The sequence below is a fragment of the Patiria miniata genome, unplaced genomic scaffold (assembly GCF_015706575.1).
Source record: "Patiria miniata isolate m_02_andy unplaced genomic scaffold, ASM1570657v1 HiC_scaffold_25, whole genome shotgun sequence".
In the NCBI taxonomy this organism is placed as follows: Eukaryota; Metazoa; Echinodermata; class Asteroidea; order Valvatida; family Asterinidae; genus Patiria; species Patiria miniata.
The window spans coordinates 3679176-3701367 of record NW_024037064.1 but is presented as its reverse complement, the minus strand read 5'-3'; the positions used below and the strand labels follow the sequence as shown (position 1 = coordinate 3701367).

At 41.0% G+C, this 22192-nt stretch overlaps 2 protein-coding genes across 4 annotated transcripts; both read right to left on the bottom strand.

The window, feature by feature from the left end:
• Positions 1 to 334: 334 nt before the first annotated feature.
• Positions 335 to 8007, bottom strand: LOC119733274 (BUD13 homolog). 3 transcript variants are annotated; one of them, XM_038206859.1, is made up of 7 exons: positions 7838 to 8007; positions 5478 to 6100; positions 5070 to 5396; positions 4204 to 4320; positions 3327 to 3447; positions 1917 to 2107; positions 335 to 991 (listed from the first exon to the last, which is right to left on the bottom strand). In XM_038206859.1, the coding sequence occupies exons 1-7, from the start codon at positions 7951 to 7953 to the stop codon at positions 816 to 818; spliced, it is 1671 nt and encodes a 556-aa protein (XP_038062787.1). In that variant the 5' UTR covers positions 7954 to 8007; the 3' UTR covers positions 335 to 815. The 3 variants fall into 3 exon arrangements, with proteins under 3 accessions (XP_038062787.1, XP_038062788.1, XP_038062786.1); XM_038206860.1 differs by having other exon boundaries at positions 5070 to 5303; positions 5397 to 6100; positions 7838 to 8006; XM_038206858.1 differs by having other exon boundaries at positions 5070 to 6100; positions 7838 to 8006.
• A 1703-nt stretch (positions 8008 to 9710) lies between these two features.
• LOC119733284 (peroxisomal biogenesis factor 19-like) lies at positions 9711 to 20745 on the bottom strand. Its single transcript, XM_038206883.1, has 8 exons — positions 20598 to 20745; positions 17760 to 17872; positions 16227 to 16410; positions 15418 to 15539; positions 14339 to 14497; positions 13693 to 13869; positions 12511 to 12555; positions 9711 to 11255 (listed from the first exon to the last, which is right to left on the bottom strand). The coding sequence occupies exons 1-8, from the start codon at positions 20731 to 20733 to the stop codon at positions 11169 to 11171; spliced, it is 1023 nt and encodes a 340-aa protein (XP_038062811.1). The 5' UTR covers positions 20734 to 20745; the 3' UTR covers positions 9711 to 11168.
• Positions 20746 to 22192: the final 1447 nt, after the last annotated feature.

Here is a 22192-nt window from a genome sequence, read left to right as displayed (position 1 = left end):
GATTTAGCTTTCACGTGACTTCTCGCGCTTACTCGAGCCTGACGCAAGTAGCCGACTCTCCGAGCCGGTTACTTTGGTAAGTATCCCATAAGGCCATGCAATGAACATGGCTGCTGGCGGGCGCCTCAAACCATGTCCGAAACGGGCGAAAAAAATGTTGCAACCGACGCTACTTTTTTCGTCATATATCACCTCAATGAATGTTATTCATTGCAAAAATGACGATAAGACGTGAATCTGGGACTAAGAAACATTTCCAATTTTGTTAGGAAATGACTCTCCATCGACTTTGTACACAAACTGCTGAAGTGGTGTCAGGTTGCAACATTTTTTCCAAAACGGGCTTCCAGAGCTACGGCTACGTCTATTGTCAGCACATCCCCGCGCATTTTCAATGGACGTGGACCTAGACCTAGCTCTAGACAGTTGATTTGGATGCAGCCTGTGTCATGTCAAAGTTCAACTTTCCAGCTCTTGTACGAAACTTTACCCGACATCGTTTGTTATTTAGCTCCACTGCACAGGTCTGTCATCATGCCAGGAGCCAGGCGCGAGTAAGCTGGGGGAAGTAATCGAACGCATTCCAGGTGACACTATTCATTACGGCATATTTGCCTACAGACATACGATTTTGCCTCTAGGAGAGTGATTTTGCCTTAAGGAGATTGATTATGCCGACACAAAAGAATAATGATTGGGGTGTAAACACCCCCCCCCCCCCACCCCCAGATCCCACTTCTAGCGACACCCTCGGACTGAAGTTACTGCCAGCTGCTGCTTGTAAAAATGACTTCTTGCACCACAGAATTCACTGACTACATATCCTCAATACTCCATTTGTAGGCAATTTCCTTTGTTGCCTTCTTGTCCGCCTGGCGCACGAAGGCTTTCTTCTCGAAACCGTTGGATCTGTCCACACCATCCCAGCGGTAACCTGGCATGATGTTGAAGCGATTCGGCGGAGGTGGGGGGCCTTTGTACTTAGGTTTGGCTGCCAACAGAAAAAGAGGAAAACACAAAATGTACAATTCAAAAGACATACATGAGACAATCTGGAAAAATGAGACAGAACTGGGCAGAGGTTGAAATGAGGGTTTGCAGCAATAGGAAAGAGATTAAAATTCTCCTTACGATATTGTTCAATCCGATATTCCATTGACAAGTTATGGCTGCTTAAAGGGAATAAACAACATTTGCAAACATCGAAAAACAAAACTACCATTTTTTTACGAAATACCTTACTAGGATGTTGGTAAATGACAGTCTAAAGCATCCTGTAAAATTATGGCACCATGTGTGAAGTCATTTTCAAGAAAAGTGGTATTTTGTATAAATTTCCAACGGTGGTCAGCCAACCACCGTTGGAAAAACCTAACTATTTTTCAACTACTGCTCCAAATTTACCAATTTCGTTCAGTCCAAATTTTGTTTGCTATTGGTTACATGTTCATGAACGGGTACAGGCCAGTTAGCCTGGTTCCATTATCTTACAGTTTTCCGGCATCTATAAATGATCCATTTTATCTTGTGGAGTCAGGAACCAGACTACTTGAAATTTTTGTTTTTCTTGGTTTTTCCAGTATTTTCGAACACAAAACTTCAAACATGTCAGTGAAACAATATTTGATCTGTTATACTAACCCCTCAAAATAGTTCATTTCTGAAAATTACAGCAAAAGCCAATGATGTACATTCCCTTTAAAGTTTGCATTTATCAATGTCAAAAAAGTAAAATACTGGAAAAAGGACTTTTAAAGTTTCAAGTTTTGCAACTGCGTAATGTTTCGTGAAATCAGCTGCAGGTTTTTATCCAGCAATCTTATAGCTGAAAGGGGGAGGGGAGGGATGGCGGAGGGGTAGGTGGAGGAGGGGTGGCAGAGGGGTAGGTGGGGGGGGGGAGGGGGTATACACCCTACCTTTAACCCCCATGGCTGCTTGTGTCTTGGTCTGCTTCTTCTTCAGGAAAGCCATCATGGGGTCTCCCTCTCGCTCTGCTCCCTTTAGCATGTCATCCAGGTCTTGGTCGTCACGGTAACGAGCAAGGGGCTTGTCCATCTCGTGCAGAGCATTTTGCGCCAACTCCTTCTGCTGTGCGCTTTGCGTGAGTCTGGGTACCAGATGGAGAGAAGGACCATTCTATAAATTTAGGATCCGAGGTGTAACATAACAGTGGTGCATAACGGCTTAAAAAATGTCAGTCTCTCAATTTCAGAATTAATGAATTAGGATTCTAACGTAAATTATTAGTTATATTCTAATGTTATATTTAGTCTGTGGACTCCCAACTTGTTGGAGAAGGTAGCCACACTATCCAGCTCTGTGTCCAAATAAAATATGAGCCTCCACGACCAAGTACTGAATAATAATCTCATCTTTATTTGCATTCAAGGTCGTCACTTAACCCTTTCCTTACCATGGGCGACTTTTGTCGACAAGAAGTACCCCCCTGCTGGTTCCCATGGGTGACTTAAGTCGACCAGGAAACCACACACAAAACACCCTCAACACAGATATATTCACTACTTTTCTGAAAGGCGGCATGTTGATATGTTTGGCCACCCATACATCAACTATATACCAGCTGACAGAGTGTTTTCGGATCTTTCTATTGGTGTGGTTTATTCATAGTGTTACCATTACAAAAAAATGAGAAAAGTGCTTCAGAAGTATCCACGCACAATTTGAGGTATGGAGTGCCATTTGGTCATGTGGTGAAATGGCTTGCAGTTTGATAATTGGGACCAGATTAACAAAAAGGTATAACTTTCTTATATTTGCACGTATGGACTTCATTTTTACATCACATAAAAGAGTTAGGTTCAAGGAACAAACTTTACACACAACACCTATGATTTTAATCACTCCTTGGCAGTGAAAATCTGGGTTGAAAAAAGTGAGTTTTTGACTCGTGCTCATTTTTTTCACGCTCTAGTGATTTCCGCATGACTGAGCAAACAATTTGGTCCTGGGGAGAGCCAAGTCAATAAACAATTTGGGCATGAGGGTTAAGCAAGGGCTCACAGATGTTTCAAGGCGTTCTTACAGCACCAGCTGATTTGCACAGTTGACAGTGTAGCATGGCCGCTTGAGGTCGCTGTTCACACTTTGTGCAATACACAATTGAGTGCATAGAGCGTGGCTACTGTTTTGTTGGCGGTTAACCATCGAACATTAGACTCTATCGTCGAACGCCTTAACCAAGGCTAATTGTGGATGGGTCAGTGAGAGCCACACTGAAAAAAATTGCCTCTGGTATAAGCCTGTACTGAGGGCCCCAACAAAGCAAAAGGGATATTAACAATTAATCCCAAAAAAGGCATTCTTACCCTTTTCCCCACTCAACAAATTTCTGGTCCTCTTGTGCTTTCTTGGCGTCCTCTTCGCGCTTCTGCCGTTTCTCCGAATCCAGGTCCCTCAGTCTGCCAGACTTGTCTCGAAACACAGTTTCTTTATACAAAAAAAGCAAAAATGAACTAACATGTGGGTAAACAATTATTTTAAACCTGAGATTTCCATCGTGTCAGATATTGGATTTCAGATAGTGTCAGAGGTGGGATTTCAAATGGTGCCGAGGAGTGGGATTCTTATGAGTTGAAAATGGGGATTCCCACTGTGTGAGAAGTGGTATTTCAACGGTGTCAGCAGTGGGATCTCAACAGTGTACATGTATGTAATGGCATTTCAATGGTGTCAGTAATGACATTTCAAGTAATGGCATTTCAAGCATGTCAAGTTATGGGATTTCAATGGTATCAGTAATGAGATTTCATTTTATCAGTAATGGTGTCAGAAGTGGGATGTCAGCTGTCGAAAGTTTGATTCCCACAGTCAAAAATGGTATATGAACAAAATCAGAATTGGGATTTACAAATGCGTGATTTAAGTGGTGTCAGAAGTGGGATTTCAATGATGTAAGGTGGGATTCCAATGGCATTAGAAGTGGGATTCCACTGGAGTCGGTACATGTGGTGTCAAAAATGTCCTACATGAGATAAAGAGAGCAACTGTGTGAGAAATAGGACTGAATTAAGTACAGGGTAAAATTATGAGTTTCAAATACAGAAATCCAGTGGTTTTTGAAGTGGGATTCTAATGGTGTGGTAGGTGGCATATTAATGGTGACAGAAGTGGGATCCAATGGCATTATTAGCATTCAAGAGTATCATTATACATGTATATATTATTAGTGGTTTTCCAACTCACTTGCGTTCTTCCCTGACACATCGTCAGCCATCTTGGAATACATATCAGCATCACGGCGTCTGGATTCTTGGTTTTCTCGCCGCATGGACTTGGCATCTGAGAGACCAGCTGTTGTTCCTGTTTGATATTCGAAAGGTGAAAAATGGTAGAGGAGATAAAAAGAGAGGCTTAAAAAGGAGGAAAATGGTGAAAAAAAATCGAAACCAAAATAATAGGAACTAAAGCATCAAGCATTGTTTTGAAAGTGTAGTCTCATATTTAATGAGTTGGTGACAATCGTTGATACAACGTGTGCATGTAGTTTGAGGCTAACATTTTTATGACTCGGTGATACACATGTATTAAACTATAGCACACAATCTGTAAATATGAAAAAAATGGGTAATTTAAAAGTGGGAAATGCACACCTGTAGCTGGCAATGGCGAATTTTCTAAATCATACAAAATGTCAATAAGATTTGAGGGTGCACAGATGATATTAGCTGGTATTGGCAGTTGAAAAACTACACGTAGCTCTCGAGGCAAAGCCGAGGGAACTATGTAGTTTGTCAACTTGAAATATCGAATGTCCAACCAAAAACCATACTTGTTTTACTGTAATGGGATGCTTGATGCTGTACATAGTATTGTACTGGAACTTTATTGCTTCGCATTTCAAATGTGCTCATATTTTGTTTAAAGTTGCTCCATAAAATTATTGGCTTAGAAAATTAGGTACTTAACAGAAATAGGCAGAGAACCATTAACTAGTAGTATGTTCATCGCATGATAATGTGGTAACTGGCTTCTGCTAAGCAAGTACATTTTGTGCTATAAGCTTTCATGGAATTGAAGATGGCTTTCATAGCGTGAGGGGTATTTGGTACCTGACAATGTCTTCTCCGCACGCTTGCTGTTCCCACTCACGGCCTTTGAAGTTCTTGCTTGGGAGTCTTCCCTTTTTCTTGGAGAGTCAGCCTCTGGTCTCTCCCTACCCTTCCTGGGGGTAGCCTGCCGAGCAGGAGATAAGTCAAAGTCTGGGTTTTGTCTGTGTTTCTGCCTAGGAGGTGACAGATCTGAATCCGAATCATGTCTTGACGGTCTGGCAGAAGGTCTATCACCTCTTCTGTCCTGTCCTTTCCTGGGTGGTGACAGATCAGAGTCAGAATCATGCCTTGCTGGTCTGGCAGAGCGTCTATCACCCCTTGTGTCACCCCTTCTGTCCTGTCCTTTCCTGGGTGGTGACAGATCAGAGTCAGAATCATGTCTTGACGGTCTGGCAGAAGGTCTATCACCCCTTCTGTCCTGTCCTTTCCTGGGTGGTGACAGATCAGAGTCAGAATCATGCCTTGCTGGTCTGGAAGATGGTCTATCACCCCTTGTGTCACCCCTTCTGTCATGTCCTTTCCTCGGTGGTGACAGATCGGAATCAGAATCATGCCTTACTGGTCTTTCAGAGGGTCTTCCATCCCTTGTGTCACCCCTTCCGTCCTGTCCTTTCCTCGGTGGTGACAGGTCAGAGTCAGAGTCATGCCTTGCAGGTCTGGCAGAGAGTCTATCACCCCTGGTATCACCTCTTCTGGAGCCTGAGTTCCTCTCTGGGGACAAGTCCGAGTCAGAGGAATCATGACGTGGCCTTCTCCGTTGCCCAGTAGCAGGACTAGACTTTCTGTCGCGGGAGATAGAATGCTTGTCAGCATGTCTACTGCCTCGGGATTGGTCATCGTCTCCCATTGTCCTCCATTTGTTGCTTGTCCGATACTGCTCCAGAATGACTTCATCCTTGGGTCGCTCATCAATGACTTCAGCAACGAGAGGAATTTCATCGTCCATGAGAGGGTTGTCGATATCATCTTGTTTTTCAGAGGATGGGGCTAATGCTCTGATGTCCACATCATCATCAACAATGGTAAACGTGCTATAAAACAGAAGAAATATACATGTACATGCAGTCATTATAGATGGGTTATATACAGCACGTGGAAGAAACAGTTTCTTTTAGAAAAATTCGAAATACTTCCATAATAACAACATTTTCGCTACTCAAATCAAATCAACTTTCCTCACAATTGTTAATCCCATAGACAATTATAGCCGCCTACATGTACATCTGTGTACATGTGCATGTAGTTCTCTAGACAGGACTTTAAATTATGCACGCTTTAGATCCGGTCACCATGACGTCATCTCAATTTTTACCTATAACACGTCCCTGTCTAAATACATACAAAGTTTCAACACAATCGGACTTGTAGGTCTTTAGATATAGGCCTAGGGCTTTAAAATATGCACCTTTAAGATGATGTCGCATGAACACTGATGACTTCATCATTACGTCACCTCAATTTTTACCTATTACATGTCACAGACCTGTCTACTGCATGTTCTACGTACATGTGTACATACAAATGAGCTCCTTTTTTCAAATTTTGACTAATAGTCAGTTGTACTACTAGCACGACTGAAGCTAGTAAGACCAACCAAAGTTGAGTTCTAGGTCTACATTAGCCCCGTAAATGTGGCCTATTTACTGGACTGCCTCCGTAAACATAGGCCACACATCCACATGTACAAAAACGTGTCGCACTTTGCCAAATTTTGATTTTCACATTTAAGCTTTTTTAAGCTTGTATATTTTTCGTGAAATTTCCAGATTCACTTTTACACGTTTGCGTATCAAAATTTCAACATGAAATTTCACAAAAATTAGACATCTGAAAAAGGCAGCACTTTCTGACTAGCCTATAAAGAGGGTGAGTATGCTTCTAAAGCAAAAAAATCCCACAAACTAAGCCTAAATGTGAAAATCAAAATTTGGCAAAGTGCGACACGTTTTTGTACATGTGGATGTGTGGCCTATGTTTACGGAGGCAGTCCAGTAAATAGGCCACATTTATGGGGCTAGGTCTACATATATTTGTGTACGAAGTTTCATACCATCAGATTTGTAGTACATGTACTCTAGCAATCACCTTTATAAGTTGAGGTAACATGATGATGTCATCATGACATCAATTGCCTAAGATCAACTTTAATTTGGGTCTTTGTCTATGCCAAGTTAAAATTCAATCTGATTACATTTTGTCATGTTTTGCTGGAAGACAAAAACTGCTAAAAGTAAAAAAAAATATAATAATAAAAAGTCAGGTGATTACGTCATTGTGATGTCACTTCGGATTTTGCAGTATCATTAATATTAGGCCTACTAACGTACAATGTAATATCCTATTTTATACCACATGATATTTTTGACTGGGAATGCTGGGGGAGAATTATCTTGAGTAACTCCAGCTCTGCTCATTACTACTAATACTATTACTAGCTGGAGCTCAAACTATGACATGTTGTAGATACCAAGAGTAAGAGTCCCTAAAAACATGACTCTGTATGTAGATGCATAGCGCAAAATCTAAATCTCAATCTCAAAGGATTGATCCTATTGATTACATGTATAAAATTACAAAATACCCGCGTGGCGGGGGGGGGGGGTAATATCGCACAAGACATGGTGCAGGAAGATCGTATCCATGTCCATGGATGGGAACGAGGTTGATCGTTACGGCAATCGGACATGCTGGATTCACAACCTGCAAAAAAAACAACAATTTGGGCCTACATTCGTCCCCACAAATTTGAAATAACGTTGTTGTATTACCGGGTCACTTTAATGGCAGTTTTTACTTTCTTTCGTCGCTTTTTCTTCTTTGAATCTTCCGGCTCAGCGGACAAATACCGCTTGAGATATTCTTTCTGGTCTATGGGCAGCGCCATCTTGAATAGTGTAATAAGACAAGCAAGAGGGCGCTGTTTATTTAACTGTAAATTGCTAAAATACGGTGATCCACGAGTGCAATACCACTTCTTCTTTTTTTACCAGATACCGAGATACATGTAGTTATGATAAAAAACAAATTCTCAACCTGTCCTCTAATGTTTGTATATGAAACCCGATGTAAAATATATCCAGCTACAAATGTTCTGAAGAGTCATATGGATTAAAATTCTTAAAAATCCCACTTTGTACTGCAATATTCAGACAATTAGGACGAACGTACGACTAGCAGACAAAAATGTGACTAAAAGTTGAAAGGGAAGACTGACATATCACTGCTCTAAGTCAGATAAAATACCACTGAATTTGAGGATTTTTTATTTCCATGAACAATATTATACATGATTATTTACACGTGTATCAAAATACATATAATTATACTAAACGATACAATTATAATCATATAAGAAAGCAGTTTGATTGGGGCAGCACAGTGTTTGACGAAGAAGTCAGTTTTTCCCAACGATTGGAAACTGATACAAAATTGAATCATATGCTATTTCAAATAGATGCTACTTCAAAATTAAAAGTTAATATAGCTGTACTTAATTTTTATATGGCCATTTTTTTTTCATCACTGAAAAAGTCCATAACATAAGAGATGATAGAAATTAGCAATTCATTTTGAAAATGTATTTTTTTCAGAGAGCATTGCACCATAAACAATGGACAGTGTAACTTCAGCAATACTAATGGTACAATTATTTTGATTCAGTAGCAAATACAATTTTCCCCCACAAAATGCAATCATCTGAGTGTGTTTAGTTGAAGTTAAAGGGGCCATACAATGTAATTGTTTTATTGCATTACTTGAAAATGCACCTTTTTGTCATGTCGCATTTAAATTTATTTCAAATTTTGGTTTTGCCATTTTTAAGGGTATTTTGGAACCTATGTGGATTTTAAGCTAATGCAAATTATCATATTCATGAGCAAGAGTGTGATGTCATCTCATGCACAACCTCTATGCATGGGCGTAGCGAGGGGGGGGCAAGGGGGCACTTGCCCCCCCCCCCCCCCCCCCCCCCCCCCCCCCCCCGGAAAAGAAAAGAAGAAAAAAAAAAAAAAAAAAAAGGGAGAAAAGAAAAGAAAAAAGAAAAGAAAAAGAGGCGCGAGGACAAAGTGGTAAAAAGTTCATGAGTTGGGGGGGGGGGGAATGTCCTTGTCCCCCTCTAAAACTGATAAATCGAGAATGTGTTGAGAAATACAAGCATTTTTTGGTTCAGCACAAAATGTTACCAGAATTTTACTCGAATAACTTTTTATCATACAGTTGCAGTGCTTTACTGTCGGGTGCTGCCCTTTTTGCGGTATTTAGTATTTTGTCAACGGCGGTTCATTGGTCCCATTCTTAGCAGGTTAAAGCCCTTGACCGAATACTTACTGCACACAATTTTTAACTGGGGCATTCTGTGTGCAACTTTTGATTGGGGCGGCACCCAATTGCAACTGGTAGTTTGGAATATTCAAATATTCGGTCAAACACTGTTTTGAGTAATCAAATTCTAAGTTAGTCAAAAATTGACAGCCCTAACAAATAATTTGGTTCTGTGCCTCATACAAATGAGAAGAAATTTGCATTGCCAGAAAAAGAGTGTTTTAAAAACTAGCTCAGACAGTCCATCTTTCAATACATTTTTAATAAAAGAAAATTCTCAAAATTCATTTATTGATTTGATATTGATTGCTTTTCCCCCTTTTTTCAGTTCAACAACAAGAATATTAAAATGATAGGGACCCTGCCAACCAATCAACTAATGACTTTAAAAAACTTACTCAGATCTAACAAAGAATACACACAATTGGTCAATTGGTGGCCCAACAACCAATCACTGGTCACTGATGAGAAATCCATCCAATCACTGAGCACCTACAATGATAAACAGCAATCAGCTCCAACCAATCGCAAGCCTATGCTAAATAATGTTACAGGGCTTCTTGGCTACTGTATTTTCATTGGTCTAGAACGGTCACGTCAAGTTTATAAAATGACTTTAATCACTTTTGTCACCCAAATACTACTATCAACATAATTTGCACGATAATACAACGCACTAATTTCTTGTTCAGCATATCAGAATTTTCGACATGTTCTGAAAGTTGAAAGCTGAAAGTGGAAAAGGAAGCACAGTGAAGCAAAAGGTTGCATCGCGATGATTTGAAGTGATTTTTTTGCAGATTTTCACAACTCTTATATTTGCTGACTGACTGACTTAGCTGGCTGACTGACTCCCCGACTGACTGTCACTTGTGAATTAGACTTGCTTAAGTCCTGCCTTGACCAAAAAGCTTTGAAACAGAATTACCCTGTAAAGCCAATGAATGGGATAAATCTGGCCGACTGTGCAGGTCACATACGTATGAAAAGATTTCAAATGATTGGCCATTTTGAACCAATGGAATATAATATTGTGCCCTCTGGGACCGGCTTTACTAGGATTGTCTTGTCTTGTTTAGCGTATTGCAACGATACAACAAACGAGGTATCCCACTGAGATTTTAAAATGAAAGCCGCTGAAAATGCTGTCCTGGCATCAGGAGCCTACATGTATTTATGTACGTTTAAAACCTAAAACTTGATTCGGGTATTAAATGCAATTATCAGCGTCCAGGCCTCCAGCCAGTTTTAAACGTACTTGTTTAAAACTGGCCAAGCACATATATATATTCCCAATAGTAATATACCAGCCACTGTCAAATCAGAGTACACTTCTATGTTACATGATAAAATGTGATGTCTTCTTAAATCCTCCAAAATCCTTCACTTTGGCGAAAACCAATCCGATAATTCTTTCAAATGATCTTTCAAGGAGCAATAAGTATAACAGTAACTGGGATGCCGTTTTAACAATCCTGCAATATATTCCAGAACTAAACCGAGATTTAGAAGAAACTGGGACTAACACCTTGATGTGATTCGGATTAACCAATCACATGGCATTACTTGCTACTGGCCAGCCAATCAAGGCTTGAATTTCATTCAACCAATCACAGGTCATTATGGTGCCACCTTCATCCAATCGCATAGTCAAATTTGGAAAGTGACCTCCGGCCACTACTGATCTTTCAACCAATCAGAGTCATTGGCGACAGCTCACCAACCAATCACAAGTCGATGTCTGGATTCTCAAATAATAGCAGGTCTTTGTTAGTGTCACATGATGCTGCACTGGTCCCCCTGTGGCATCCCTGGTATCTTTGGCATCCCTTGCCCATCAAACTGCAGACCGAGCCCGGTACCCTGCAACAACATACATGTATGTTAGAGTACTGTTGGAAAATGGCACTTTATACATGTGCATACATATGCCCATCAAATACAATGTAACATGTAAAAATTGCATGGAACATGTTTCAATTTTGTTTTAAGAATAAAGGTACATAGAAACACTGCTAGTTTTTTGGAAAAGTACCTAATTTTCCAGAAAAGTACCTACCAATTAAGTGTAAAAAACACCGCTAAAACTAAAGATTGGAGTAGAACTGAAAACCCTATCCTTCGGACAAAAACTCATTCAAGGTGGGTTTAAAAACGTGTGGCTGCAGGCACACTTTTTATGAACGTTAGCAACGGAATCCAGTTACGAGACCTGAAAAATTAACATATGTGTGAGGTGTTCGGCAAAACGAGCCAGGGCAGAGGTCAAAATGAGGGTTTGTGGGTATTAGGAAAGAGAATAGAATGCTCGAAACAGTACTGTTTGTTGCACTTCCATGGGACATTCCGTTGATAAGTTATGGATATTTATTTATCAAACATGTCAAAAAAGTAAAATACTGAGAAAAAGGACTTCAAACTGTTGACTGTTTTGTAGTCATGAAAGATGACTAACGTTTTTCCATAAAGCACTTTCATTCCAAGAGTTTTATAGAATATATAAAAGAAAATGTGTAGTGGACATATCAAAGACTATTAATAAGGCCCAAAAAAAGAGTTCTGCTTCTCACTTACCCTACCTACCCTATTTTGACAGCCCCTATCATAATTTTTTTTTTTTTTAAATGAAAAAAAAAAAAAAAAACGAAGCCATCAATTCCTACCTTTTACCCTTGACTACATGTAGACACCTCTATATGATCGTACACACAAAAAATTGCCCCCCCAAAAATAAAAAATCCCCTACCTACCTACCCAATTTTCAAATGCCATGTAATCGGAAGCAGAACTATTTGTTTTGGCAAATATTATTTCTGAAAATTTAAAAAAAAATCAACACCAATTGATTCTTGCACTTTCCACCACTATGGTCGAGAATAAGCTTTATGTGGCCTCTCTGGACTCCCATACATTTGCACTAAGTTTAGTCGGGCACCATTTGCAGTCATCAGCCGACATTTGAAGCAAAAAAATCAGGTGAAAAAAAAAAAAGCCGCGTCGCCGCACCACTTTTTGGGCAAGCTCCATACCAGAAACCGGGGACTTTTTTTGGGGGGGGGGGTCCTTATGCCAAGTATGCAAACAAAAATGACAAAAAGGGTTCGAAACAGCTACTTACCCCTTCCCCAACAATATCCGTGGGTGGTTGCCCAAGGCCTTCCATCTGAAAATTTTAACCAAAAACCAGATCAACAGAAATGAATTATTTCACATCAAAAATGTCAAAATTCAACTTCACCCTAAGTGTCATTTGTTGTGACACAGCTAAAGAAAACAACTGGAACGTCCCCAATTTGCTCCATGGTCTCAGATTGTGACTGCATTCACTTGTTGACGGTCTTTTTGGTTCATGACTAAAAAAAAAATGAATAGCCTGCTCATTCGACTTATCAGAGAGTTCCTGTTCCTTTTTTGCACCACTACAGCACTAGAGGAGGCCCAGCATTCACTGAATCCCACAAATAATCGGTGGAAATTGATACAAAAATTCCTTGAAAATGACAGCACACCAGGTGCCATGATTTCACAGGATGCTTGAGACTTTTTTTCACTCACAATCAAGTAAGGTAGTTCAAAGAGTCATGTTGGCATACATGTAGCCGTTCTTTCCTCGCCTTCCACTGCTGTGACCCAGGTTCGAATCCCGCCTGGGCCAACATGTGGATTCGGTTTTCAGTCCCTGCCTGATTCCGTGGGTTTTCCCAGAATATTCTTCTGGGGTTTTCCTCCCACCTCTAAACTGTAATTTCTTCTCATTGCTCATTGTCTTCAGTCTTTAGGGAGACTTTCCCATAGACTTGTGCACAAAATTTTCAAACTTAAATGTGCCCTAACCCAATATTTATTCCCTTGTCCTTTGTCCACGAATTTGGGTATGTTTACTAATTAGACCACGAGCAACAAAAATAACCGCATTGCGACAGTAGAATTTTGCCTCTAAAGGGGGGCTGTGACATTAGGGAGACTCCCCCCAAAAATTTCTCCCTAAATACTGATGTCTCCCACGTTCGAAAGAAATTACGATACCATGTCTCCTTAATGGTACATTTACACGTATAATAATAATAATAATAATAATACATGTAATTTGGTAGTTTTGTGCTTGATGTTTGCAAATGTTGAATATTAGTTTAAAATGTTGGCTTCTTTAAAAAAAAAAAAAACCTTGGAAACAACTGTGTTGGGGAGCCTCAAATAGGCTATGTATCTGGGTTATGAATATTCAAACTATGATCTCATGCACATTTAAATATTTGAATATTGAGATATTCTGGACAGGCTCCGCCCTAAATGACTGCACCTCTTGGATGAGATCCATTATTCTGGTCATCCGTTGCTGTTTGACGTCCGTGGAGTCCGTTGACTGCTCTGATTCGTACTCTGTGCATAGTCTCTTCATGAGCTCAAACTGCTGCGTGTAGCGTTCAAAGTCTTCCGGCTTGACTGTAGACTGGTTCTCGTCCAGCCACACTGGATACTGTGGACGGGAAAGACAGAAGTGAGAGAATATCAAAGGTGCAGGAATCACCTGATCAAATGTTTTGCTGTTCCCAGAAGAGATTGCACCTGTTTGACCAATTTCGAGAGCTCCATGTTCACGTACTTGTTCTACATAACCCCCGAGGACAGACACACAAAGGGAGAACAACAGATCCTTTCAGTCCTCGGGAGTTGGGTCCTCTGTTCAAAACGGTCCTTTGTAGTAGATTTTTGTGCTTAGTCTATAGGAGAGTGTTATATTTCAGGGATAAAGGAAAACACAAAGCATTGTCCTCGGGAGTATAGTAAAACAAGAATGGGTGTACTGGTTTGTGTGTGTATTACGTGAACTACGCAGGAATGATTTTATTCTGGATTCAGGGTATAAGCAACTTGGTTAATTTGAAGGAAAAAATCTATATTCACTGATATTACCTTTAAACGATATCTGCTACGTTTCTACTCACTTTTTCTACGACTTCCTTGAGAGATGGATACAGAATGTCCTTGGAGAGTAGGCTCTGCATCATGTGTTGCATCATGGGCATCATCTCGCCCTCGGAACCGTCTCCAAGATGCATGTTCTCCATCTGTCTTAACACCTCCTCCTCTGGTACGTTGCCATCCTGGTTGAAAACATAAAGTGGCCCACAATGATTCCCCAGGCTTTTCTAGACTTGTAATCACATTTCAATCTCATGTTAATCAATCCAGTGTCAATCACAAGTCAAATATCACATGTCAATTACATGTCAATCACATGTCAATCACAAGTCAATCACATGAGAGTCGCATGTCAATCACATGTCAATGACATGTCAATCGCATGTCAATCACATGAGAATCGCATGTCAATCGCATGTCAATCGCGTGTCAATCACATGTCAATCGCATGTCAATCACATGTCAATCGCATGTCAATCATGTATGTCAATCGCATGTCAATCATATGTCAATCATATGAAAATCACATGTCAATCAGGAGCACGTTTTGGCGGCCCTTGAACTGGAACATGTTTCTGACGTCACAGCCGTGACCTGAAACATGTTTCCTGTGCACCGCGAAAACGACTGACCGGAAAATTGTTCAAGACGTCATGTTACTGCCTACGGAGTACGTGACTGCACACAACTCAAAAAATTAACGCGGCGACCGGACATGATTAACAATAACATTCAAATCAAAATATAGGAGTTTTTTTTATAGCGTTTCCCTAAAGTTCTAAAAAGAGTGGGCCTGATATTCTGTATCAACTTTCGTACCAATTGAAGATAAAACCTCACTATTTAAACCCCATTTATGGTAAAAAGTAACGTCGTCTGCTAAGCTTGTTTACCTTTCCGCCATCTTGAAACATAAGTGAACCGACCAGAAACCTCGGTTCAACTTTGGTCGAAACAATGACGTCATTTCAGTGTAACCAAAGCGCCAAAACGGCCGCGAACCAGAAACATGTTTACGGTCACAGCGCCAAAACGTGCTTCAGATGTCAATCACACGGCAACATGTCAACAGCATGTCAATCACATGTCCACCGGTTCCTACCTTCAGGTCCTGTGCACTTTGCACCAATCGGTTGATGGTGTCGCCTAACGTACTCTCAAGTGTTTCATTGCCTGATGTTGTAGCGCCCTCTGTTGGCGGTGCAGAGCCAAATCCTGGAAAGGCTGTAAAGAGGAAACAGTCGCTGCAAATTGGGGATTTTTTTGGTAGTGTTGTTTCAAGACAGTAAAACCCTAACTCCCTAGGGGGTGTACAAAATTGTATTAAAATTGAAGGATTCAGGACTGTTAGATCAATAACAGACTATATTGCACACATTTTTTTCCTTATGTGGGTGAAATTATTTTCATGAATGATTCAGTAGTTTCGATGGAATCACTGCAAGACTCTTATTGTCTGTCAGTGCGTACTTATATGTACAGTGCATTGTGGTGAGACTACTAAGTATTGTGGCAAAGATTGGTCGTCGTGGCATAAAAACAAGTTGACTATTTACAAATTTATGGTTGTCACTACCAACGTTTCTTTTGTTTTTGCATTGGAAACTAATTGACTAGTCAACTCGTCGTTCACACCCAAATGGAAACCTCTCGATTGTTCCTCGCATTTCAGAAATACAAACAAAATGTGCAGTGGTACGCCGCTATACCGAACATTCGTTACTATACTTATAGCTGCGTTACACTGTACCTGAATCTTTCAAAAACTGGAACGTTGAATTTATTGTGACAGGTCACATACATGTACTTCCCCCCCCCCACCCCCTCCCCGAAAAAAAGGTATGTTTTTTTTCCTCCTCAAACATAAGCTCCACCCACAATCTGGGGTCTAGTACCCCGCATCCTACCTACCCTCAGCACCACCACCCTGTAGTAGTTTGGCTAGCAGATCATCGTTCATGCCAGGATCCTGCCCAAGGTCTTTGCCGAGCTCTGACATGACACTGCTCATGACTGACTCAAAGTCTGTTGCGCCATCACCACCGGCAAACAGCTGGTTGAACAACGCCTCCTGACCTGGTGGAAGGGGCGGGGCCTAAAAAGGGGGAAAAGGGGGTACCATTACAACCAAGTTCTAAGTATTGTTGCTAGGATACTTCTTAACCAGTTTGCGTCGGAGGATGTTTTTATACACAGGCACGGCTGATGGGTTAAGACGTCAAGATTGCCTTGACTCGCCTCCAGGTGACATCTAAACACGCTAATCCCTCGTGCCTTTTGTACACACACACAAAGTCCGTGAAGTCTGTGGAGATGGACCGTGTGTTGATCTTTAATTGGCGTTTGTGCAAGGCCTATTGTTCTTCAATTTATGCTCCAGTGCACACCCTGGAGTATTGAAACATATGAGGTTTCGGCAAGAAGTATTGTACAAATACTGTTGAAATGACTCTTGCGAATCAGTATTCGTGGCGTTAAGCTGTATATCATCAGATCTCTGGAAAGTTTTGCCTTTTGCGAGAATCAGGGGTGTGAGTGACCACACATAAAAATAGCTGAAAACAGCTGAAAAAGGTATGAAAAAGCTGAACTTTGGAAATCTCCTATACTTTTGTACACAGCAAGTGAGGGAAAAAGCTGAAAAAAAGCTATAATCCAACACAAAAAAAGCTGAAATCAGCTTTAAAGCTGAGATTTCACACCCCTGGAGAATTGAAATTTTCAGCAAAAAAAATCCCGGCGCGAAGTGGTTAAACCATCCAATATCCTCCAACATGTAGTTTAAAGGGTCCATGAAAATTAGGTTTTGTGCAACTTTCTACTTCTCTTAAATGTATGAAAGCTATTTGACATTTCCTTTTTGGTTAATTTTATTGAAAAGTTTACTTCTTTAAACAATTAACATTTTCTATGCTTTTCCTAACAACTGAGGGCGCTGTTGCTTTGGTGTCAATAGGAAGACACTGTTCAGTTCTGTTCCAATTGTGAACCCAAAAATTTACTCATTGGAAATTTTTTTAGAAAAGTTTGCTCATTGGCTTACTGTCACATACTGAAACAACAACTCCACCAAAGGAAAGAAAATTCGAGACAGCAAAATGTCCCAAATTCTGAAATGGATTTGCCAAATTACAAAATGCTCACAAACGGAAAATTCCTAAAGTACGTCACTTGACTCATCTTTCATTGTTTTCTTAATTTCACAGGGAGTTTAGTCCATTACTATCTTTAAACCAAGTAAGCTTTTCAACACTGAATTATTTGCTCAGTTAGGCCTTCTTATTGGATAGAGCAAAGATCTACTCTAGCTTTCTGGAGATTAATACACCATTGAGTAAGGTTTAGGAAATCTGCTGCAGTATCCTGCGAACAAATTCTCGAAACAATCTTCAGATAAACCTTTCCTCAACTTCGCCCTTGATATTTGTTAGGATGACTCCTTACCTCTTGGGATGCAGCCTGAGTCTTGCCGGAGCCTGCCACAGCTTCAGTCTTCCCATCAGGAGGAGCTTGGTCAGGGGCAACAGCTTTTGGCTTCTCAAAATCCTTCAGAGCACCTGATGGTACGATTGAAATGTGGGAGTTTAGAATTTTGACCAAGTAGTACGTGCGTGTAGTCAAATAACAATGTGGCAAGCAGGCAGGTACATTGTAGTGTGTGAACGGTTCGTGATTGCGGTCCAAATCCCCGTCCAATTCCATTTATTTGCAGCTCACAAAAATTATTATCAGTACATGTACCATTGAAGCCCTAGTACCCCGGTAGTTCTGTTCTGTTCTGTTTTTGTTAAAGGGAAAATACAACATTTGCAAACATCAAAAAATAAAACTAGCAAATCATTTTGAAATACCATGCTGGACTGTTCCTGTAAAATCATGGCACCTGGTATACTGTCATTTTCAAGAAAAGTGGTATTTTTGTATCAATTTCCAACGCTGGTCGGCCGACCAGCGTTGGAAAAAAACTGGTTTTTTTTCAAATACTGGCCCCACTTGACCATCGCACTTGTTTGCAATCGATTACACACCTACATACATGAACGGTACAAGCCAGCTAGGCTGGTTCCCTGACCTTACAATTCCCCAATTTATGTAAACTGCTCTGTTTCTCCTTATATGGAGTCAGGGAACCAGACTACAGGAAAATGATTGTTTTTCTTGGTTTTTATAGCATTTTTGAACCCAAAACCTCAAAACAGTCAGTGTAAATATATTTGCTATATATTTCCAACCCCCCAATTCCATCCATTTCTGAAAATTACAGCAAAAGAAAATGATGTATATTCCCTTTAATTGGTAAAAAATCATGTGTTGGTTAAGTGAGTAATAAACGTTTACCCCAAGAACCATGGGTCTTGCTACACAACAGGTCTACCCATAGATCCTTAATATACAGTCAGCCTGGAGGTGAATTTTGGAGCAGCCGCTGTATAAGGGTTAAAGTATAAGGGTTGAATCGATCCGATGGTGCACAAAAATGATGAAAACAGTCCCATTTCCGTGCCAAAGCTACAGTTTGAGTTTTAACGTTTCAACGTGCACGCGAAGCGTTGTTGGCGTGACGTCAGAATAGTCAGAGTATTTTGGTCTGGGAACCGACCACAGACACTGTCTATGGTGCATATCGTGGGTGATGTCAGATGGGCCAATCACGAGACGCGTCTATCGGTATTGTGTAGCAAGAATCATACATTTGTAGTTCTTGGGGTAATAAACCTTGACATTGTCCATTGCTCCTACATGTACATATTTTTACCGATTTCAACCACACTTTGTCAAAAGTATCAGTAGCCCAGCCCCAACATGTCACATGACCAAACTGGGGTCAAAGGTCATCATGGGGTCACTGGGGTCAAACACCTTATTTTTTTTACTCAAAACACTACTCCTTCAAGTAATTACACGGCATAATCACGTGACTCATGCATGAACACGAATTTGTTGGCCTGCAGCTTCCAAGATATTTCCGATTGAGCTTGATTATTTGGTAAAAGAATTCTATCGGTTGCTATGGAACTGATGTAAGTAGCCAAAAAGGAACCGATAAGGAAACATAGCATACTCATGAATTGAATGAAGTAAAATAATTCTTTGTACAGCTGCATACATGTAGGCCTATAACCCCCTCCGGTTTACAGCCAGGGGGATAAAAAGTGATCACTTTGTCCATGCCAGATATTCGGGGGGTTTTCGGGTCGGTTTTACCTTATTTTTTTTTCGGGTTTGGACGGGGCGGTTTGAGGGAGTTAAGATCGGTTTCAGTTCAGGAAAATATGTTGCAACCTGGCGCCACTTCCGCGATTGTTGTGTTCAAAGTCTATATGGAGAGTCAAGAAAATTGTCTAAGTATTTCCTAACAAAATTCAAAAAGTTTCTCAGTCCCAGATTCATGTCTAAATATCAATCATCATTTTTGCTAGCTTGAGTAACTCCAGCTGACATGCTCATATTCATTCACATGTAGCGCTGGAGGAATAACCTGTTCGTTTCCATGTGGTAGCAAGAGACCCTAAAAAAACGGCCTCTCCAAAATTGTCCGAATTTCACCTCTTTTATCCCACCCCAGAGTGGTCTGTTTCAAGTCGATCATTAGGCTTCGTAAATGACTGCTGAATGTATGAGGTATGTAAATGAACTCTGGGGTGGGATAAAAGAGGTGAAATTAGGACAATTTTGGAGAGGCCGTTTTTTTAGGGTCTCTTGCTACCACATGGAAACGAACAGGTTATTCCTCCAGCGCTACATGTGAATGAATATGAGCATGTCAGCTGGAGTTACTCAAGCTAATTTTTGCAATGAATCATGAATGACCTTCATTGAGATGATAATATTAATATGAAGAAGAAAGTGCCGAAAGTGGTGTCATCAGGTTGCAAAATTTTTTCCTCGGTTCGGATTCTGTTTATAATAATAATAATAATAATAATAATAGTGGATATTTATAAAGCGCACGTATCCACAAGGACTGGTGCTCAAGGCGCTACATAGGCCTATGTCTAAATATGTTTCTGGTCGGTTTGGCCTGGTCAATAAACCAGGTTCGACAACCCGACCTGATGCACTTCATTAATCTGCACAACAATCATGTTTGGCCTGATCTACTATGTCTACCAATCACCAAAAGGAAAAGACATCCCATGAAAAAAAAACAAAAAAAAACTTGCCATTTACTGAGCTGAGCTGCGCCCTCTAGAGGATGGACAACGTCAAAAAAATACGACGTGATCGAGCGAGTAAAAACAATTCATTGTTTTACAAAACGGACTGACTTTTGAGACTTACTATCGAGTAGATCATCAAGTTCGGCATTTGTTTCGTCTCCTTCCTTCGTTCTTTTAACAGTTTCTGAATCAACATTAGACTTTTTGGGCGAAGTTTGGACAACTTCACCCACGTTTTCTCCCGTGTGATCGGCCATTTTCAGATTTTGGTCTATGTTCGGTTGTTGGTTATTTTATTACTCCGATAATTGAACCAGATCATGCGTCGCGCGCGCGCATTGTGTGGTACGGCATGGCGGTGTCATTAAATCCGACTATGAAAATCTAGCCTTTCGCAAAATCGGCGAACAGAGCAACTAGGCAAAATCTGCGCTGTGATTGGTTAAACTTTCAGCACTCTAATTATTTGCATAAAAATATGAATAATTCAACCAAATCAATTAGTTAGAAATGGCCCCGGGGTGCACACCTGTAAATAGGCCTAAACCCATCCGCCGATGACTAGAGCAGGCTAGTCGAAACGTTGAGACCAAAGACAAGTTCGTTTAGAACTTACAGCAGGACTGTTCTTATATCAGAACAAAAAACTACTTAGCAAAGTTGATAATAAGCAGGACAAGTTCTTTTCAGAACTAATATCTTCTAAGCAGTAGTTATTACCACATGGTGTTACCGCAAACCGAAACGATACCATCCGCCGAGCTCATGAATAAAAGTTATACCCTCAAATCTATATATATAAGAGAGAGTTTAACTCGGCCTCCGAGACGATGTTTGCTCATGAAAGGATCCCAGACCGCGGGTTCCCGCGGCGCCAGAATCGCTCCACGTCCGTGGAAAAATGCGGAGGGTGTCTTCCGCCGGGTGGGACACTTCGGGTCGTCCTGATTTTCCGGTACGGACCGGCGATCCGTTTCGTCGATTTTTCGTGACTGCGTTTTGCGCAGGAATTTGCCGCCGTGTGCGCTTTCACGTTGACTGCCTGGCCGCCCCCTGTGCTGGCCTTTCTGCGTGTCTAGACTGTGCGAGGTCAGCGAGGTCAACGTAGGGGTTTCGTTTACGTGTTCTACTCGGCCGTACTGCCAAAGCGTTCACCAAACGGTAGTATGGGGTGACCTTGGCAAAATATTTTTTCTCCATGGTGCGTGGCCACCAAGTGTCCCTATTCTTTCCTGTGCTTTGCTTGCCGCCCCTGCGCCGAGTGCAACGAATACTCAGAAGGACTAACATTAGTATGCCTTGCGCGGTCTGACCAATCAAAAGTCTACACTGCGTGGTACTTCCCGGCTATGCGTAAAACCGTCGATGGCAACGCCTACTGCAGCCTGCTCCACACCCTGGAAACGAGGTTGAGTCTACGGTGCTCGCTATTTGAAGCACAAGCATGTCACGTCGCGTGATAGAGCGCTGTTGCTTCCATAATGTGTTTACAGCTCCATGCTTCCACCACCAAGGCTGAGCGTTGTTAGTTCGCTGCCCGCCATCACGTATAATTCAGTGTCGCGTTATAATTTCGGGGCCTGTTTGGGATCAACGAAGGATCGATGCATTGCTTCAAATATCGCGATCTTAAACGCAGTCACAAAAAAATCGACGAAAAAGACTTTAGTGTCCGACCCGGCGGAAGACACCCTCCACATTTTTCCACGGACGTGG